This window comes from Elaeis guineensis, chromosome 12, assembly GCF_000442705.2.
Source record: "Elaeis guineensis isolate ETL-2024a chromosome 12, EG11, whole genome shotgun sequence".
In the NCBI taxonomy this organism is placed as follows: domain Eukaryota; kingdom Viridiplantae; phylum Streptophyta; class Magnoliopsida; order Arecales; family Arecaceae; genus Elaeis; species Elaeis guineensis.
The window spans coordinates 84,905,905-84,925,830 of NC_026004.2; the positions used below are offsets into that span (position 1 = coordinate 84,905,905).

Genomic DNA, 19,926 nt, shown 5'->3' on the forward strand with positions numbered 1-19,926 from the left:
ACATAAGAGTACCAACAAAGATTCCTGGCTAGAACTGCATTTATATCCACATCTGCATGAAACTAGCTAATGCCTTTGCAGTAGCTAGTCTTTCGTTTCACCTTTATTCCTTTTTATCCCCCGAGTGGTTACTGATCTTTTTTTTCTTTGCAGTTAGAACATCTATTCCATATACTTGACATTGACAATGATGGGCTTGTCGGTAGAGATGATTTCATGACGTGCCTTAGGAAGAACCCGCTACTGATAGCCCTTTTTGCTGCCTGTATGAAGTACGAAAGTTGATGGCATGATGGAGTTGTAACCATGATTATTTATCAGAACTTGCATGGTGTGTTTATCAGAGAGATGGCCATTCAAGTCATTTTTTTGTTGCATTGAATGGTTATCGCTTCCAATTTGAAGAGCTGTGGAGCGAAAAGATGCTGCAAGCATTGTGGTTGCCTTATGATGTTGCATACTGAACAGGCATATAGAAGGATCAAAAATTCACATAATTTTGAGAAAAGATTTTCATGTAAAATGGCATATAGATTTGGACCCTTATTAGAAACAATTTCTGTAATGACTTATTTACACAAACTGAAACTTGAAGTTTGTAATACATTTGACCGGTGTACACAATCATTTACAATGTATGTGTTTCTCACATCACAACGCACTTATCCTTTGCTTTTGATTCGCTCTTTTGTGAAGGAGCGGGGTTCCTGGGTGCCTGTTAAAATACAGAGAAAAAACAGTTATTTTTCTATACGAACATCATTGTCTCCATGAATGTTACAAAAGATATGATTCAAAATGTTAATGTAAAACCATTTATCTTCTGGATCCAGATCACCGTCAGAGCGTAGAGTTGTTTACTCTGGAGTAGAACGATGATTCAACACTCAACTTAGAATTGCTGGTGAAGAGGTTATAAAAACTCAAGCGGAGTTGACGTATGACTTACCAGTAAAGAGGGGAATATCACAATCATCCATAATCATTGTTTGATTGTCTAGTGTTCAACTATTATTATCTGGTCATTATAAATATTTCCAGCATACTTTATATGAATGTTCACATAATCCAAAATAAGGGATCTGAAAATAAACGCACTCTCTAACCATGAACTTTATTCCTCCTAATCAAAACTCAAAAGAATGTTAAATTGTCAATATAAGATAAAACCGGAATATAACATTTCTGCAGAACTGTGCCACATTACTTTTGCATGTCTATCTGAGTGCACGGCAAGGATCACTTTAGTGGAAATCTTACGAAAAAAAAGATTTTCCAGGGGAATATAGTAAACAAATTTTTGATGGGGTTGTATGAAGTATGACTAAATGTTCAAGGAGACCCATGCACCGGTCCTATGGACTTGCGAAATTTATTGATCCATCAAAAACTAATGATATCCAGCACATGTACGGTTCGATCCATACAGATGAACCAGGTTTTTGCCAGTCTGATTTAACTTACCTGAGTTCTGACTCAGATCAGCAAATTCCGACAGCGGGTAGAACTTCAATATAATAATCAAAAAAGAATAACACTCTCCGCATACCTGTACTGATGCAACTTACCATCATGAAAAACTAAATGGAAAAAATGTCTGGAGAGCTAATCTATTTAAATGGACTGCTTTTGCCCACGTGACAGTTTGTCATCAATATAAGTTGAAGCAAAAAAAGAGTTGCGACACTAGAGGGGATCTGACAGGTTTTTGCATTTCTTTAAGTCCTAATTCATTGATTCAGAAGGGATCTTGCCAAAAAGACTATATATATATATATATATATATATATATATATATATATATATATATATATATATAAATGAACTCATGCTACTATCTACCGGTCTCCATTATTTCTTTTCAAAGAAATATGGTCAAGAGTAGAACAATGCTTAAACACTCGCTAATGCATTAACCAATCCAAAATTTAACAACTCAGATATGAAAATGGTCTAGCAGACGATCCAATCCATACTATATTTTCAATAGGTTCTTGGCTAATTTGATTCACTGTAGGCTATTCTTGACTAAAATTTCAAGCTTATACGCAATGATTAAGCATAAATGTGTCATGATGTCAAACTCAAGTTTCATATCATCTATAATAGGACAAAAGTTACAATTTTGATAACAAAAACATATTAATTTTAACTGATAGTATATAGCTTTTGATGATATCAAAAATTATATGCTATTACATGACACTCAAAAGTGACTGGCCCTGATATCATCACTTGGCATCTCCTAGCATAAAAATCACACCGAGTACTATTTTCTACTTCAAAAACACAGACTGAGAGATACCAACCATGAACATCAACTGCTTCCTTATTATATTAAACTCTATCATAGTGAGAACTTTTTTAAAGAACCGCTAACATTAAAAACAAAGTTCGCTGTACCGGTACCAGATGGCATGCCGGTGCCGGACCGGTATGGTACGGTACCGGTACCATACCGTACTGACACATGGTATGTCTAGGCGTACCGGTCCGATACCAGTACACTATTTTTTTCGATTTTTAATTTTTTTTTTTAGATTTTTGAAGTTAATAATTGATAAATACAACCTCAATATGACATTATATTGCATATTATTGATATATTTGGGTTCAATTTGGAGTTAGGTTGCGGAACAAAGACTTTTGATCCAAAATTTCAAACATATATTTATTTATTTTCTCCTATTTTTATTTTACCTCATTTTTATCCTATTTCTAACAACAAAAACAAAAAAAAATATTTACTAACAAAATAACAGATTATCTTACCTCCGATCAAAGATCAGCCTTTTCTCAAATCACTCCAATTTCACGAAATTTTACCTTCTTTTCTAATTTTTTGGAGGTCTCAACGATTAAGTTGCCTACGGCCATGGGTGTTCTCTGAGAACTCTCAAAGAACACCGAAGGCCTGGTGCTTATTAAAGCACCAGGCCCTCCCCCCCATGTGAAGTGGGTCACGCCCATTTCTCTCCCCCCCAACCACGTGAAAAGACCCCCACCTTCCCTTCTCCTCCCCTCCCCTATGTGAATCCCTGGACGGTACGGTTCGGTTCACCCCGAACCGACGGCGAACCGAGATATACCGTCCGGTTCCGGGCGGTATGGACCCGAACCGCACCGAATCGGGCGGTTCGATGCGGTTCGGGGTCGTTTTTCGAAAAACAGGCCCGAACCGGACCGGTAAGGGATCGGTCCAGCTCGGTACGTCTCATACCGGGCGGTTCGGCCCGGTACGGCAAACCATGATTAAAAAGGTTTGATTTGAAAATTGTGATGTGAATTTTAGCTTAAACTAGGCAAACTGTATGAAAAAAAGGAGAAAAGTTGAACAAACCTCATCATGTCATCAATAAATAAAATCAAACATGCTCTTATGCAACCATCGGGGTTTCCAAAGACTAGTCTAATCTAAAGTAAATTAAGTTTAAAATGCATATATCAGGGGGAAAAAAACAGTTTCCATTAACGGTTAAGAGTTCTAATCTCTCAATAGGGCTTGGAAAATGATGGAACATGAAAGAATTATGCTTCTGATTAATTCTTACATTAATTGTTCAAAATGTGGTCACAACTTGAACTCAAAGATATGTAACTACCCAAAATGATGCATCAAGACATCCAAAACTATCACAACTAGACCTCGCAAGTTCAAAATCAAAGAGAACAAATCTCATCAACATAAACTACCAAAAAAAGAGCAAATATGTAAATGCAAATGCATTTTTGATATTTCAATTGAAAGCATAAAAAGACCAGATAATGTGAGAGAAGGCATCTACCTGAGGACCTGTGACAAGCCTTGAACGACCACTAACAGGTGGCTGTTGTGGATGCTGTTGTTGCTGGCATGGGGGCTGTTGTTCAAACTCCTGTTGTTGAAGTGCAATCGCCAGTTGCAGGTCAGAACTGCCAGATAATAATCACAGGAAGATTATAATAAAGAAAAGGGAAAAGCTAATATGAAGATCATTCTGTTTGAGAGAGAGAGAGAGAGATCACAGGTAGTGCCAGGGAGCAGCATCAAGACGAGGAAAAAAAAAAACCACCATTGATATAGAAAGTATGCCCTTAGCAAAGAACAATCAATTTATACATGTTAACCCTTAACAGTCAGAATGCACATTGTATATGGGCTGCATGCATCTATCACTGTTTGAATCTACGGTAAATTAGACCTCAATCTGTTCTTAAGGTGGTGGAGCCTACCATGGAAGGGTTTCAAGTTTGCGGCCTTGGCAGTATTCGATCATCGAGGGTTGGTTTGGTTTGCCTTGCCCCAAGAACACCCATTGCACCGGATCCAGGAAGTTGACAATTATTGTATCCATAGCTGAACTACGATTGTCACTAATGAGATTTACAGTAATATGCATGAGGCGTATTCGATAGGTTTGCAGATGGGGGTGAAATTTTCCATACATCCTTTATCTTTATTATCATGTACCTAAAAGACAAGGGTTCACTTTGTAATTTTACAAGTGTACAGGTCATAATTAGCCCTTTACTTGACCCTCAACAAGCATTAATTAGTTAAATACCAAAACATTTACATGAGAATAAATACTAAGGGTGCCCTGGTAAGCTTGCAGACAAACTTCTCCACCAGATCTACATAACAAATTTACAAAGATATCCAATGGGGAAGGCAATTTTCATATCCCAGCTCATTTTTCTGGTCAAAACGTTTCAGTTTTTTCCCTACTATGCCAAAAACAACATAAGCAGGATTTACAAATGCTTGCTCCTGCTTTCAGAACAAACAGAAAAATTTCAGTCCAAAGCAACTCAATGAGGAACATGGTTGGCAATGCTGCTGGGTTTGATGGGGACAATAATGATGGTTGTGGCAATGCATATGATGATGGATTTAGTGATGGTTATGTTAGTGATGATTGCACTCCATTTTTTGATCTTGAGATTGGATTTAGTATCAAAATTGGGGATCGAGAACAGCAAGATTATGGAAATGTCGATACTGAACTACATAACAGGAGCAGAATCTTCTAACCCAGTTGTAGTGGCCATGGTAAATACTTTAGTTCCTATAGCAAAGAAAGATCCAGAACATTTTGAATACAATCAAAGGATAAAAATCCTTAACGATTACCTGTCATCAAGAATGGACATGTTTTGCATAATTAGCTCTTAAGGAGATATAAGCACTTAAGGCACACCTAGCTATGAGCATCACAATGTATCAAGGTTATATAATCTGGCTGTAGAGGGGATTAATAGGGTTTCTAGGTTTTCTTAGGAGTCTTGTGTCCATAAAAGCAGTACATCAGATTTGAACCAAAAGAATTGCAAATAGATTGTACAGAGATAGAGTCAATGTTTTTAGGCTGATAGGCAGATTCAATGTTTTTAGGCTGATAGGCATTTGGGAAAACGAAAGCCATGGAAAACTGGATGCACAAGAAACAACTAAAAGGATGAACTACAGCTTTGAATCAAATTTTGTTTCAGATCTGTCTCACATCTAATGCAGAAAATATCTAGAAGATGACAATCAAAAAATATGATAAAAAAAGAGATGGAAGGAAGGAGGAAAAAGACCGCAGGTATTAACGTATCTGATCATGGTTTGCCGAAGTGCCAAACTGCCCTAAACTGCCAGATTCGAGGCCTGCCGAACTGTATTAGCAGCTAACCAGTGTGGTTCGGACGTTCAATTCGAAACGCCAGCAAAAATGAAGGGAGAAGAAGAGAGAGAGAGAGAGAGAGAAAGAGAAGGAAAGAGAAAGGCTAGCGGTGGCCCGCTGAGGCATTCGGAGCTCCACAATCCTTCGTGAGATGCGAGAAGAGAGAGAAGAGAAGGGAGAGATGAGGAGAGAGGGGAAGGCCGCAGGGAGGCTGTTAAAGGGCCGTCAGGTGGCTGCTGTGGCTGCTAGATGGCCCAAAACAGCCCCACTACCACCGTGGGTTTAAAACAAAGGCTTCATCCTTGTTTCCTCATATTTTTTAAAAAATACGATGAATAGTGAAGTCAGCAAATGCCGTCCGACGGCCAAAGCGGCCATCCAGTGGCCTCCCCCCGGCCTTCCCCTCCCTCCTCTTCTCGCTTCCCCTCTCTCTCTATCTCTCTCGGCTCTCATTTTCTCTCATAGAGGGCCGTGGAGGCCACACCGATGGTCCTTGTCAGCATCTCCGCCAGCCTCCCTATCCTTCTCCCCCCCCCCCCAATCTCTCTCTTTTCCTCTTGGTTCATCCCCCATTTCTATGTCGGTTCGGACTAGGTATAGTTCGGTACAGGGCGTACCGACTCGTACCATCGACCGACCGACATGGGAGCTAATTCCGAGTTGGCGATCCTTGTATCTGATTAGTTCAAACCTTCAAAACAGCAAACTATAGTAGGAGGAATAAAAGAAAATTATAAGAAAGAGATAAGGAAAAATAAAGAATTTCTTTCCAAAGTCAAATCAAGCATTCGATCCTATATGTAGAATTAAAATATATACAACTACAATAGACCATTTAATTAGCAATTTCACATAGGTTGAGCTCATAAATTATTATGCAAGTGAATCAAAACCAGACTTTAAAACCTCTATTATCTACTTAAAATCAATTTGAAAGTGTAAGTGTGAAAAATTCCGGGAATATAAAAAATAAAATCTAAATTACTACTCAATAAATAAAAAGGGTGCTATTGTAGATTTTGCACAGCCTGATGTGCTTGCACATTAAAAACCCTCATATCAGAAACAAGTTATTCTCAAGTTTTGATGAACCATTGCAGACCATCGTAAAGAAACATCTTTAACAACCAAGTAAAGAACTGTAGAGTAGTACGGCCATAAACAATTCCATACAAGTTTAATGTGTATGGCACAGGTTGCCATGAACCACTCTGGATCTGTACAATGAACTATATTTTGTTTAAGAAAAAAGATCAGTTTAGATAAATCACAGTACCATCTAAAACATTGTAGTTTAAATTAATAACAACTTATCAAAGAGTTTTAGGCAAGGAATTGGAAGTACCCAAATAATTTCCAAAATCACTATGCTCAACTTCGTGAAAAATGTACCCAAAGGGGACCAATTCATATATGTCCTTGATTAGGGTTAGATCTACATATTTAAAGTAAAAGAAGGCACCAAAAGTATTCAAAATTCTCTCATAAAATCATTAAAAATTAAATATATAGAAAATTAAGTTAGAGATAGCTGAAATCAGGCAATATTTTTTTGTATAGCAATTATACAGCCACTCAAGTAGCATCGATAACAATTAAATTTCATAAAACAAACTTATAAATAATAGAAAATTTTATATTTAGAATAAGAACTTAGGCTAAACTTAAAGTTATATAACAATATAAGTGTATGTGCAAACTTCAAACTTCTTATCTACAAATCAAATTTAAAAATAAAATGTGTTAAAAATGAATTTAAATTATGTTTATTATGATCATAATCTAGGAATTTGGAGGTGGCAATGGGTGTCAACATCCCATCCAGCCCGTTCCCATGTTTGATAACTCATTCAGACATAGAAATATTGATCCCAATGGATACTGGATGCCCATGAAAAATGGGTAAAACCAGCATTCGCCGAACTATCTCGAAGCAGATGGTTCAGGGCATTTCGAGCCACACCGACCGCAAATCGAGATAGTTCGACCTTCTGAATCGGAGCATCGAACGAGAAAGAGGGAAAGAGAAAAAGAGAGGAAGAGAAAGAGGGGACGCCGCTACCGGAGGACCGTAGAGGCCTCCGCGGCTCCATATCGTCTGATAGAGCATTTAATCGAGAGAGATAAAGAGAGAGGGAGGAAGTGATGGTACCGAAGAGAGATGCAACCGATGGAGGGCGCCGGATGGCCGCTGAGGGCGCCGGATGGCAAAAAAGGCACGAGCGGAGCCGCGGCCTCAGAACAGGGGCGACCACCCCATTCATTGTGTTTTTTTAAACAACGATGAATAATAGATTTGCCAGCTTCACTTAAGTGAAGCCGGTAAATCCATTACCAGTTTCACTGTGGTCAGAATTTTTTAAATAAAATCGTGAAACTAGGACGATCATCTCTATTTCATACCCATGGAGCCGCGGACTGCGATTCCACCATCCGGTAGCTAGCTGGAGGCCCTCCAACGGCCTCTCCTTCCTATTTTTCTTTCCCTCCCCCCTCTTTCTATATCTCTCTCGATCGTGATTTGACGGAGAAAGCGAAGGCCTTGACGGCCGTCTGAGCACTCCCACAGCCCACCTGTGGCCACCAGTGGCATCTCCTCCGGCCATATCCTCCCTCCCCCTCCCCCCTCTCTTCCTCCTCTCCGGTTCCTTTCTTTGTTTCTATGTCGCTTTGTGTGGGTCCAATTTAATACGGATCCGTACCGACTTGTACTGCCGGCTGGCCGACATAGGTCTCGATAGCAGCTCTGTGGACCTTGGGTAAACCCACAACAAAGGAGGAGCTTGGGTATCGTTTTCATATTATAGGGAATCGTTTCAAACCCAATAATTATGACGGCATCATGTAAAACAGAAAGCATGGTGTCAACATATTCAATAATAATGAGATATTTTATGCTACAAAACTATGCATATCGTCAATCCAATAAAAATAGAGCTAATGAAACCCTAGTTACAAGACTAAATAGTAAAGAAGAAATTATGGCAGTACATCAAATTTAAAACCATTTTTTTCTTAAAAAGAAACTCCTATGATGACAAGGCATCTATATGGGATGGTCAGACAAAAAGATGGGAACTTAAGTGCCTCATATTGTGAGCGAGGATGTACAATGGCTTGCTTTGTTTATGAGTTCAGCCTCTATCAGCATTTCAACAAACTGATACCAGATAAATGTTACAAGGTCAACCATAATTGACATGGTTTTCTTTAAATTAGTTTCGGACATAAACTAGTTTTTATGATAACTTGAATTTCAGCAATACAAAGCGTACAACAGGAAAATACGGCTTTCCATAATTACTACTATAAGATATAGTGATACACTGCAGCATTTGATAACTTGATAAAACACAATAATAAACTAATGGAGTCGACATGCTATATATATAGAATGCTCTTCAAATTCATATCTTACTTGACAATGCACTACATTCAAAAGTAAATTAGTTAGTATAACAGACATACTTTAGAGTTGAACTGGATGGAGATGAACTTTCAAGAGAAGCTAGATAATCCTGCAGAAAGGATATTTATCATTTCCATTTTGTTAATTGATTATAAAGCCAAAAAGAAAACTAAATCGATCTTAATTTGTAGAAGGAAAATACATACAGCAGTACTGGTCATGGCGTTCTGTTCATTCCACAAGTCACTGATTTGATTTTCGGCCTTAAATACCGTGAAGTTGCCAGTCATGAAAACAGTATCTCCATTTACCTTTTGTGCACATTTGAAGAGAGCAAATCAAGAACATGCTTCTTCTTACAGAACATTACAATTTAAATTAAAGAAATTTAAAAAAAAAAAAACTACCAAGGAGACATTTGCAAATAGACCAAAGTGGTCCTCTGACTTCTCATTGAAAGAGAAAAGGCAAACTAAAAACATGGGTCTCACACACCCAAATACCAAAAAGTATAGCATACCTCATTTAACTTTTCCCACACCAAATCAGGTTGGTTAATATAACCTTGATCAGTAGCCAAGAGATAGAGTTCACCATTGAACTACAAAAGAAAATATCAAAATTGTAAGATTTGACTAAACAAGTTGAAATTCTAAATCCTTATCCTGTTCACTATATTGCGAAACCAAAGAGAACACCTACAAGTAAAAGCAAGAAATAAAGAAACATAAGTGCTTGATTGTACCTTAAACATAGAGCTGAAATGATTATTACGGAAAAAGACACATAGTTCTCTTTCTTTAAGCCCCTCTTGCAAGCAAAATAGGCTGTGAAACAAGAGACAACTTTACACGAATATAACTTTTCTTCATACATTAATACCTTAGAAAGAAAAGTAACTGGATCAGATCATAGGGAGCACGTACCCATAGATGGTCAATTGGCTTGCATTATTTTCCAAAAAGTTTTTTATCAGTTGCCCTGGAAACAAATGATTGCATCGGTATTAAAACAGATGCAAGGGTTATTTAGATATTGTAAAAAGGGACAGAAAATAAAAATCTACTAAAGACTCCTTTACATTGGTGCTGAGTGACCTCATCTTCCAAATTTTTAGGGCTGTCATCCTCCTCCATTTTGTCAGCCTGCTCAGCCAGAATTGCCTCACCTTCATAGACTGGCTCTCGGTTTTCATGTGTCGTAAATGCAGATTCAAGAATGCGTTCTTCTCCTTCATATATGGGCTCACTCCCTTCAAAGCTTGAACTGACAGCCTCAGAAACATCAGAAAGCTCTTCTCTTCCATTTGAGGAAAGGAAATCAGAACAATGGGCGATTGGACCGGAAGAAACTGCAGAGTCGCGATCAATCAGATTATCAGTGTGCTTATCATGCCTCTGTTGATCCTCTCCTGAAGCAATCATTAGGTCTTTGTTAGTGCAGCACCTATCAGAACCATCTTCTTCAGTAGATAGCAGAGGTGGATCCACATTTTGCATTAAAATATCAGTCCTTACAGTCTTCTTTGAATCACCAGATATTAAAAGTTTCATGGATCCTTCAGAGATTGACTGGCCAGCATTATTTCCAGAACTAGCCCTGGGAATCAAGGACCCATCCTCTGCCGTGGCATCATCCTTCCAATTACTGGATGCATTGGATTCTTGTGGTGCAAACAAGTCTGACTGATACAACTTTTCAGATTCAGCTCCATTTTGTACCCCCAAAGAATCAACATGAGTTCCAAATCCAGAACACTGATGTGCGCTTTCCTCCAGTTTAGATGGATTACTACAATCAGCATCAGGGGACATGGAAACATTAACTGGATTGGACATTTCAGCTCTAGAGAGGTTCAAGGCTCTCATCAGCTCTTCTTCTTCTTCCATGTCACCTCTCCCTCTTCGTTGCTCAACAGATGTTGAGACTGGATATTCGTCAAATGATCTACCTCTTGAAAGGCATGGCGATGGAACTCCTAATGTTGCAGTTGTTGCAGCAGCAAAATCAACAGAGTCTTCTTCTTGCATAATCTTATTTTCTCTCTCAGATTTCCTTGCTTCGAAGGCAACAAGCTCAGCAACAAGTGTATTATAAGACTTAGACCCAATTGCCGCTGCAGTATCAGTATCCTAGATAACAGCAAATGTCTGTTAATATAATTCCATCAATCATGGTACGCCAATACTGAATTGGTAGAGGGCATGCGTATCGATACACTGAACCGATCCCCGTCGACATTGTACCAAGTTAATACCAGATATTGAGATTGTAAACCTTGATATCAATGCTATTAAGGGCAAGAACAATAACTCAGCTTAACCAAAACTTTCTCTTAAAATTAATGTTCAATCCAATGTAATTGCCATTGTACATCAATGGCCTCTATGTAATGACTCTTGACAGACCAGTTACAGAAAAACAAGGCAAAGCTGCAAGCAAATAATGCAAGGAACATGCAAGCAAGAAATGTACAAAAATGAAAGCCACTGATAAAAATTGTTGTTGGCAAAAAAGATTGTTGGATCATGGTGAAAAGAAAAATCAGCTGTGAAGCCAAACTAAAATGAAAAAAGCAGGAGACACTTATACAAACAAAATAGTTAGCTATAAATCACAAGGCAATAAAGAAAAACATGCTGACTTCATTCAAATGCTTCAAGCAAGTGCATATGAGTGAATAGGTGGCAAAAATACAAGTGCCTCAGAGACATGTTTGAGTCAATGTAACTCTGAAAAGCAGGAGCACTGAAATTTAATGAACTACGGGAATTTAATGCACTACTGTCTACTGATAGCGTTTGTTAGATGCAGTACTATCAAATTCAAGTGTTTCTTTAAGGTTAGGACACTGGTGACTAAAGTTATATCAACTAAAATCAGGTCTAGCTAGACAAGTTGCATCTTGATTGCATTAGCTTTTTGATCGGCAGGATAACATTGTGCTGTTTCTTGTTGTAGCAGATCAAACTTAGATTAGGTCACATGTGGTTTGGTTGGATCAAATATTGAGTAGGTCCCATGTGGGTCACATGGGGAATGATGTCAGGTTCTAGGAGGTGGAAGAAGGGATGCATGCAGGCTCGAGCTTGACCAGTTAATTACATAAGGCCTCAATTGCACAAACAGAAAAACCTCAATTTGAGCAACCTAATTAGAAGAGAACAAACAAGGAAAAGTGAAGCGTACAAGCACAAAATAGGATAGTAGGAAGCAGCTCTGTGATGTCAAGAGAAGAAGAAATTCATGAGCAGCTTGCAAGGTTAGGTGGAAGATGACATCAACAAAGACAAAAATGTGATAAAAGAAAACCAATCTTGAGCAAGATATGCAGATGAAGGACATGGATTTAATAATAAAATCCACCAATATGCATATTGACTACCTCTGTCGAGATGATCTTTATGGCCTACTCAGAAACTTAGAACAAGTTGATAAGCATAAAATAAAAGCAAGAAATTGCTGAATCAAGAGACAGGAAACAGAAAGCATGTTTCACAGTCTTGAGATGAGGTGTGAATGACAAAATGCATCCTCAACCTGAAACTTAAGGGACCATAACCCAAAAAGACCATGATAGCAAAACCTAAAGACAAATAAAAAGGAAGGTGAAGCATTAACTAATCAAATGCCAAGCCCATAGAAACCATTGAGGTTGGGCAACTAGTACGATCAAATAGCCATTTAATAATATAGGATCGCAAAAGAGAATTTTGTTATTATGGAATGAACCAAGATGGGATTATCAATGTAGACGAGAGTGGATAGTCAAATAATTTAGGATAACAAGAAAAAAAAAGAGATACATGAAAAATACGATATAGTGCATTTGCAATTATGCAGTTATATATGCATGCACACATACATATGGACACATGAACATACATAGAGGTATATCTTTATTTTGCTCATGAAAGACATTACACAAGCGCATGCAAACTGAGCATGCACTTGGACATAGAAGCATTTATGAAGAAGAGGGGGAGGGAACAACAGAAAGTAACCTACTAATTCTACCTATGCATTTGCCATTATGTATTTACATATGCATGCACATGTAAATATAGATATGACTACATACGAGCTTCTGTGTACTTTGCCCATGAATGACACATCACACAAAAGCGTGTGCACACCAAGCACGCAGAAGCACACATATAGCATACATCGAGAGAGCCAAATATATAACCTTACTGGTAGAAATGAAGCATCAATCCTATAAATGCAAAAACAATCATGCAAGCTCACACTATTGATCATGATATTAATTGAAGAGTGTGCATTAGAAACAACACTTCATGTGCATTAGAGGTAATAATAATGTTAATGTAATAAATTTTAGAGCTCATAGCCCAGGTTAATGCTGGGAAAAATTAATCGAAGAGAGCTAATTTTGTGACTTCAAAGTATTTGTAACGATGGATAAGTTTAAATATTACCTAGGGCCCAAATCTAGCACCAGTTTGAGCTTAATTTGGCTAACTGCTAATGTCTGCCTAGCTAAGGCCTAATGAATAAGCATGCCTATCTATATATTTATCCACACACAGATGCACACAGGGAGGGGGGGGGGAGAGATAGAGAAGAATTCCAAAGATCTAAAAGAAAAATTAGAAGAGTTAAGTAATATAGATAAAGTTAGAAAACAAAAGAAAATTAAGCAGACTTTTGTGCAAATGAAAAATGTTCTGATGAATATTCCAGTTCAAAGAATAAGTGCTGGTAAAATGATAGCACTACAAATTGAAGTCCAGTTTTTGCTCAGAAAAATAAACTCTCTAAAAGACCTCAAAAAAAAAAAAAAAAAGCTCACTAGATTTATAACCTGAGCTAAAAATTACATACAAGTTAGAGCCAATGCTTTGAAATGCGATGAATATTGCCACATATGCATCTGCATATGCATACACTGTCCCTTGACACTACCTTATTACCTACATACAGTACAATATGTGGTCACACCACATCGGGACCAAAAAGGTAATCCACCTAGCATCATCGCATGGCCAGCTATGTGGCCTACTTAGTATTGTACGACTGCATACGCAAGCCCTATTAGGGGCTCTTTCGAGCCCTATGGTCGAAGTTGCATTGCAACTCAAGTTGCAATAGTTGACTTACAAGGAAGCTCATTTCTTGTGTTTAGAAGAGAGTTTAGGGAATAAAAGGGTTTCTTTAATAGATATTCTATCGAACACCTTGCAAGCCAATCTTAAGTCGAAGCACTTGATGTATATAGGAGTTAAGGGTGCTATGGATGAAGAGGTTGAAGTCCAAATCACCTATGACAAGGGCCTGAGTGTGGACCTAGGCACCTAGTGGAGGGAGTAGGTAGTGGTACAAGCCTTGAGGAGGGCAGACAAGGTGAAGGAGAGGGGCAAGGTAGGAGGTCAGAGGCAGTGCATGGCAGAATAGGATAGGAGGTTTATCATTATTGCTTTTATGTTGCTATTATCCATCCATTAAAAACTTTAATCATTATTGCTTTTATATTGTACTTCATCCATTATATTTATTTTTAAATAGTTACAAAATTGCTAACTTCATATGCACCCATATGTGCCTCCAACTATTGCATATGCACTACATAGTCCCATGTCTGACCTCATTTTGCAAACTCCTTTCAAAACACTAGTTGGACCCCAAAATAGAAGTTAAATCTCTGTAAAAAGATCTAATAATTCAGAAATTGAAGATAAGTTATTTAGATTAGAAATCCATGTTATTGATTCATAATCTAGAAAAACAAGCCTATAAACTAGAATTCACATGTGTTGATAGTCTCTTACTAATACATCAAGTGGGTGCAAATTTAAAAAGCTCTAGTAGTAGAATAGGATGTTTGCTATGATATGAGCATCAAAATCCATTGAACTCTAAGATATACATGTTTTAAGATACAGGAATCATGATCAATGGGTTTTTAAATAATATGTCATATCGTTCATTGTAGCAGACTAAAACAACTGTTATCAACAATCTTTTACACCTTCTTGATACATAGGTAACAGACTACCGAAATTTATAAATTTTTCTAGGCATCTTCAAAACATGATCAACAATGTGGATCTCCAATTCAGTTGCCCTTTCATCAATTTTATATTATTAAATTTTTTACCAAAGATGTAACAATATATATATATATATATATATATATATCGCTCCACATGCTTCCTTAGCAAAAACAATGGACCTCTCAAAATTAAAAGCAGCATTGTTAATCAAGATATATGACATTTAAATAGGCTACAAACCAAAAAATCATACATTTTTTACTTATGCACCCAATGAAAACAAAAGTAACAATTTCAATGATATGATATCATGTTTTAGTTCGATCTGTAGTTTAGAAATATTCAAACTTCAAAGTAGTCGAAATTTGTTTTGTCTATGTTTTAAAATATTTAGGTCATGATCAATGGCTTTGAATTTCAAATTATATAATTTACACTACATTTTTTTTACTAGCTATATTACTAGAGTCCATTTTTTTGTTGGCTTAATGCATAGGCAAGACCCCTCCAACATAAAGAATTTTTAGTTTCCTAATATTCAATGGTGTTGATTTTCATTTTGAGATGTTCTTCATTTATTTTGACAAGGAAGCATTTGGAGCCAAATGTTCTCAGAAGCATCTCTCTCTCTCTATATGTGTGTGTGTGTGTACGTATGTACGTACGTACGTACATACATACATATGTATGTATATAGATGGGCTGGATTTGCTCTATATTATTCTTGACACTAACGCGGACTAGAGGATCTAATTTGGACTTTGGTTAAGCATCATTAACTACAAAGGTTGGAGCCATTTAATGCGAACAATTTGATCAAATCTATGTTGCTCTTAGTAGCAGAAAACTTACATCTAGAGCATAAATCCGGTTTGAAACCTCTCAAAAACTCACTCTTGCACCTGCTTCCTAAGCACAGCATAGTATAAATTTTTTCGAGAGGTCACTTTACCATACCCATCTACAAACCACTGAAGCAACCAAGCATAATCCATTAAACTCCAATCTTGATACCAAAATCCAAACATAGAGTGGGTGAGTACACTCCACCATTCATGAAAAAATTTTAAGGCAAGCCTCTTAGTAACCTAATTTCAGCATATTTTTAAGTTGAAACCCACTTGCATATTAAAATTATTTTGAGAAGTGACACATAGCAACCTGCAGGATTCAAGCAATTCTTGAAGGTTGATATAACTGCACTCAAGCATGTCCTTAGTGTATGCACAACTATGAACAAAGCTTTTAGTAATTTAGAAGCAAAATTGCACCTATGATGCAAGTTTTAGCTGAAAATTGTCCAATAGGGCATATGCTTAATGTAAGTTATCATCTTAAAATCATATGGTTATACATATGCTTAAGGAATAGCAAGTATCAAAAAAGAAGCTTTGGATCATGGCAATTATTTATTAACAAAAATTTGATAAAATTATGTAAGGTTGCAAAATAAATTAGGAAGAGCATGGACATATATGGAGGTAATATTTGGATAAAAGGAACTCAGAAAATGTTGCTAAATATACCATCTAACCAACATAATCATGAACATCTTATTCACATCCTTTTCATAAATCCTTGCAACTCAATGAAAATACCATAGAAGCTTATCTGTTGTGCATGGCAAGATTACTGCAAGTTATATGCCACAGTATTTTGTAATTTGGCAGTGTACATCATATATTTAATGTAGTTATATTTAACTAGCCAAATAAATACAGCACGAGAAGACTAATGTGTATGAAAAAATTGAGTGTCATGACCATAATGTGATTCAAATTTTCCACTATTAATTATATTCACAGAGCAATCCTGATAGCTCATACAGTCTGATTATGCAAGTTATTATTAATGAGTCTCAAAACTTTGCAACCTGATTTGAGTTCCAAAGCAATCCAATTATTAAAGAGAAGTTTTGCCCTTTTATCATTGAGATATTCAATAAGAAGTTTGGGTTTTTGACAATCCTTCCAAAGTATCAGAATTCCCAAATGGTTATCAATGATTCAATAATAACTAGAAGCATCTCAAGTACCCAATTTGTTAAATAACTTAAAAAGTAAATGAAAAAAATAAGCAGTACATTTATTGCTCTATATGGATGTATCTTTGTAATTCCTACTACAGCATGCACTCTTAAATAGAAATTAGCATTTATCTTCTTGTATATTGAACTATTCTATGGTAGTCATTTACAAGAGAAGAATTATATCATTCAATAAGAAAGATCATTGTTCCTCATTCACAAGTTAACTGAATCTTTTACACCCAAGGAGAAAATCCCAATTTTTTTATGGGGCATGGCATCATCACTGTAAGAACAAAATAAACAAGTACGAGACTTACAGCATGAAGACTGCATTTACTATGATTATTTAAATCATCTAACACAAAATGAGGAGCAGTTGTTAAAGGGAAATGAAAGGTACATTATGTTGGTGTTGATTTTTATTCAATCCACTAAATTTGGCATTGGATAGGATTAGCTGTCTACCTTAAATGTGAGGACCACCCCAACACTGCACCTAAAAATACTATCAACCTGTATTCAGCATATCTTTCATCTGAACATTAATAAGATGACGTGTTTCATGTGTCATTGGCAAGTTAAGACTCAATCAATGAAGAGAAGAAACTATAATAGAAAGGATGACAACTTCATCCTGAAATCCTGAGAGTATAATGAGACAAGACTAATTAAACATCTTTTAATTAGATTTAAATTACAATACAGAAAAATTGTCCTCACATTATAGAGATAATGATCATGCTAAGAAAAAATGTACATATTCCACATTCTACTAACATCACTCGATCATAAGTTGATCTATAGAAGTCATCAATATTGTGGCCATTAATAACTAGGAAATAAATGGCATATTTCAATTAAAGTAGGATGTCAACAAGGGATATGTTCATCAATCATGCTTGAAATGACAAGCAAAACAATGCGGAGAAAATAGAAAGTTGCACTAATCACAATACGAATATTATCAATGGAGATCAAGTAAATGGACAGATGTCATACATGTACCTACCAAAATCAAACTGAGATGCATAAGCTCAAGAAAACAAGAACCAATACAAAACAAAAGAAGCCAAAGGCATGTGAACACAATAAAGCTGACTGATGATGCCACCCAACCATAAGTTTGGCATTATCATAGGCGTCATTCTAGAACAGAAGAAATGAGTGAGGTAAACAAAGATGTGTCGCCACAATAAAGTTCTTAGCAGAAAAGCTGTCAAACATGAACAATGATGCCTGAACAAAAGAACACAGGCTTCTTTAAAGTATTGGTCAAACAACCCGTAGCGACGTTGGAAATAAGACAAGCTTAAAAAGCCAAAGTAAATCCAAGTGTTACAGAATAGTACCTGAGGATCAACTATCCACCCATGGTACAAACCAATATCAAGGAGATCAAATATGGCACACTCCCGCGTGAACTCAAAATCATTTATCCTAGATAATTGAGCAAAAATATCGGGATTCAATATAAAAAATTATTATTAAAAAAAAAAAAAGATAGCAGCTTTATAAGGTGAAACGACAATAGCTAAGAGCTTTAATTGATGCTCACTTCCTGAAATGCACATTAACATCAATTCCAGTAGCAAGACGAGGCAGCAGGTCGATGGCATCCGATATGTTCTGTTGCTGGTTGCTAACATACCCATCATCCTTGTCCTGCATGCAGAAAAAGAAAAGAATCAGTGCACAAAAGCGCCAATTGAATTGGAGCCCGCATCCTATCCATCTCCAATCAATCCACGGACGGTAACCTGAACATTGCTGTTGGAATCAATCAGCCTTTCTGCAACGAGAGAAAGCAGCTTCTGCAACGAGACCTCCGACACATCCAAACTCAGATTAAGGTTATTCCTTAGCAGCAGAACATTACCTAAAAAACATAAATTCAAGAAAATCATCACCAGACGACCAAACTACCCCCAAATTAGATCGATCCAAACCAATATTTTCTATCGAAATCGCTCGGAAAATAGACGGACAACATCAAACGGGGCAAGAAAGAGAGCCACATTTCCGCATCCAAGAAAACAAATGCGATTGAGGGGAAGAAAGAAAGGGCTCACAGATGGCCAGGAGAGGGCAGGGACCGTTGTCGTTCTGGAGGATGATGGGGGTGGAGCGGCCGAGGAACTGGATGACCTTCGTCTTGTAGACGACCTCCGCCTCCGCCTCCGCCTCCTTCCTCCGCTCTTCCGTCGCCATGATCGACCTCCAATCCCTCCGATCAGAGCGTGAGAGAGGAGATAAGAGTGAAGAATAATAGATCGAGATAAGGGAGGGGAGATGGGATTGACGGCAAGAAAACCCAAACCCTTCTCGCCTTTTTCGGGGTCTTTTCTCGTTTCTCTCCGCAACCGCGCGGACGAAGGGATATTTGGTTTTTGCCTTGGCTCTAATTCCGCGGAATATAACACGTGGGATGAGATCTCGACCGTCGGATGATAACGGATCGGACTGTAACAGGACGGAGCCGGTCTCATCCGGCCGTTCAAACGAGTTTTCCTTTTTTGTGTTGGGGTGGGGGTGGTCTTTTTCTTTTATTAGAGGGCGTGGCGGACCTGGCGGTGTCAGAGAGGAGAAATATTATTGTGTAGTTTTAAATAAAAATATGGAAGTGTAGATGAGTTTAGGGGAGGAAATCGTATTGCTTCGACCGAAGATTCATCGCTCTAAAGTCAATCTATTTATTAAATAAATTAAAATTTTAGATCTAAACCAATCAGTTGATTAAATAAATAATTTATCCGATTCATATAATTTATTTATTAAATAAATTAAATTAAATAAGTTAAATAAATTAAAAATATTTTTAACAGATTA

At 37.2% G+C, this 19,926-nt stretch overlaps 2 protein-coding genes across 2 annotated transcripts in view; one reads left to right on the plus strand and one right to left on the minus strand.

Moving 5' to 3' along the window:
- Positions 1-663, plus strand: part of LOC105034130 (lysophospholipid acyltransferase LPEAT2) — a 46,524-nt gene extending 45,861 nt beyond the window's left edge. The window contains exon 14 of the mRNA XM_010909180.4: positions 154-663. Coding sequence (XP_010907482.1) covers positions 154-285 — 132 coding nt within the window. The 3' untranslated portion in view covers positions 286-663. The remainder of the gene's footprint in view (positions 1-153) is intronic.
- On the minus strand, positions 498-19,484 carry LOC105034131 (uncharacterized). Its single transcript, XM_010909181.4, has 12 exons — positions 19,170-19,484; positions 18,858-18,976; positions 18,656-18,762; positions 18,450-18,537; positions 10,139-11,189; positions 9,984-10,038; positions 9,803-9,884; positions 9,578-9,658; positions 9,264-9,368; positions 9,117-9,166; positions 3,786-3,912; positions 498-715 (listed from the first exon to the last, which is right to left on the minus strand). The coding sequence occupies exons 1-12, from the start codon at positions 19,306-19,308 to the stop codon at positions 647-649; spliced, it is 2,073 nt and encodes a 690-aa protein (XP_010907483.1). The 5' UTR covers positions 19,309-19,484; the 3' UTR covers positions 498-646.
- Positions 19,485-19,926: the final 442 nt, after the last annotated feature.

Excerpts from the sequence above, each read along its gene's own strand:
- LOC105034131 (XM_010909181.4), bottom strand. The coding sequence starts at position 19,308 with ATGGCGACGGAAGAGCGGAGGAAGGAGGCGGAGGCGGAGGCGGAGGTC. Across the intron at positions 18,977-19,169 it reads CTGCCCTCTCCTGGCCATCT|GTAATGTTCTGCTGCTAAGG; the intron begins GTGAGCCCTTTC and ends TATGTTTTTTAG. Across the intron at positions 9,659-9,802 it reads ATTTCAGCTCTATGTTTAAG|TTCAATGGTGAACTCTATCT; the intron begins GTACAATCAAGC and ends TTTCTTTTGTAG.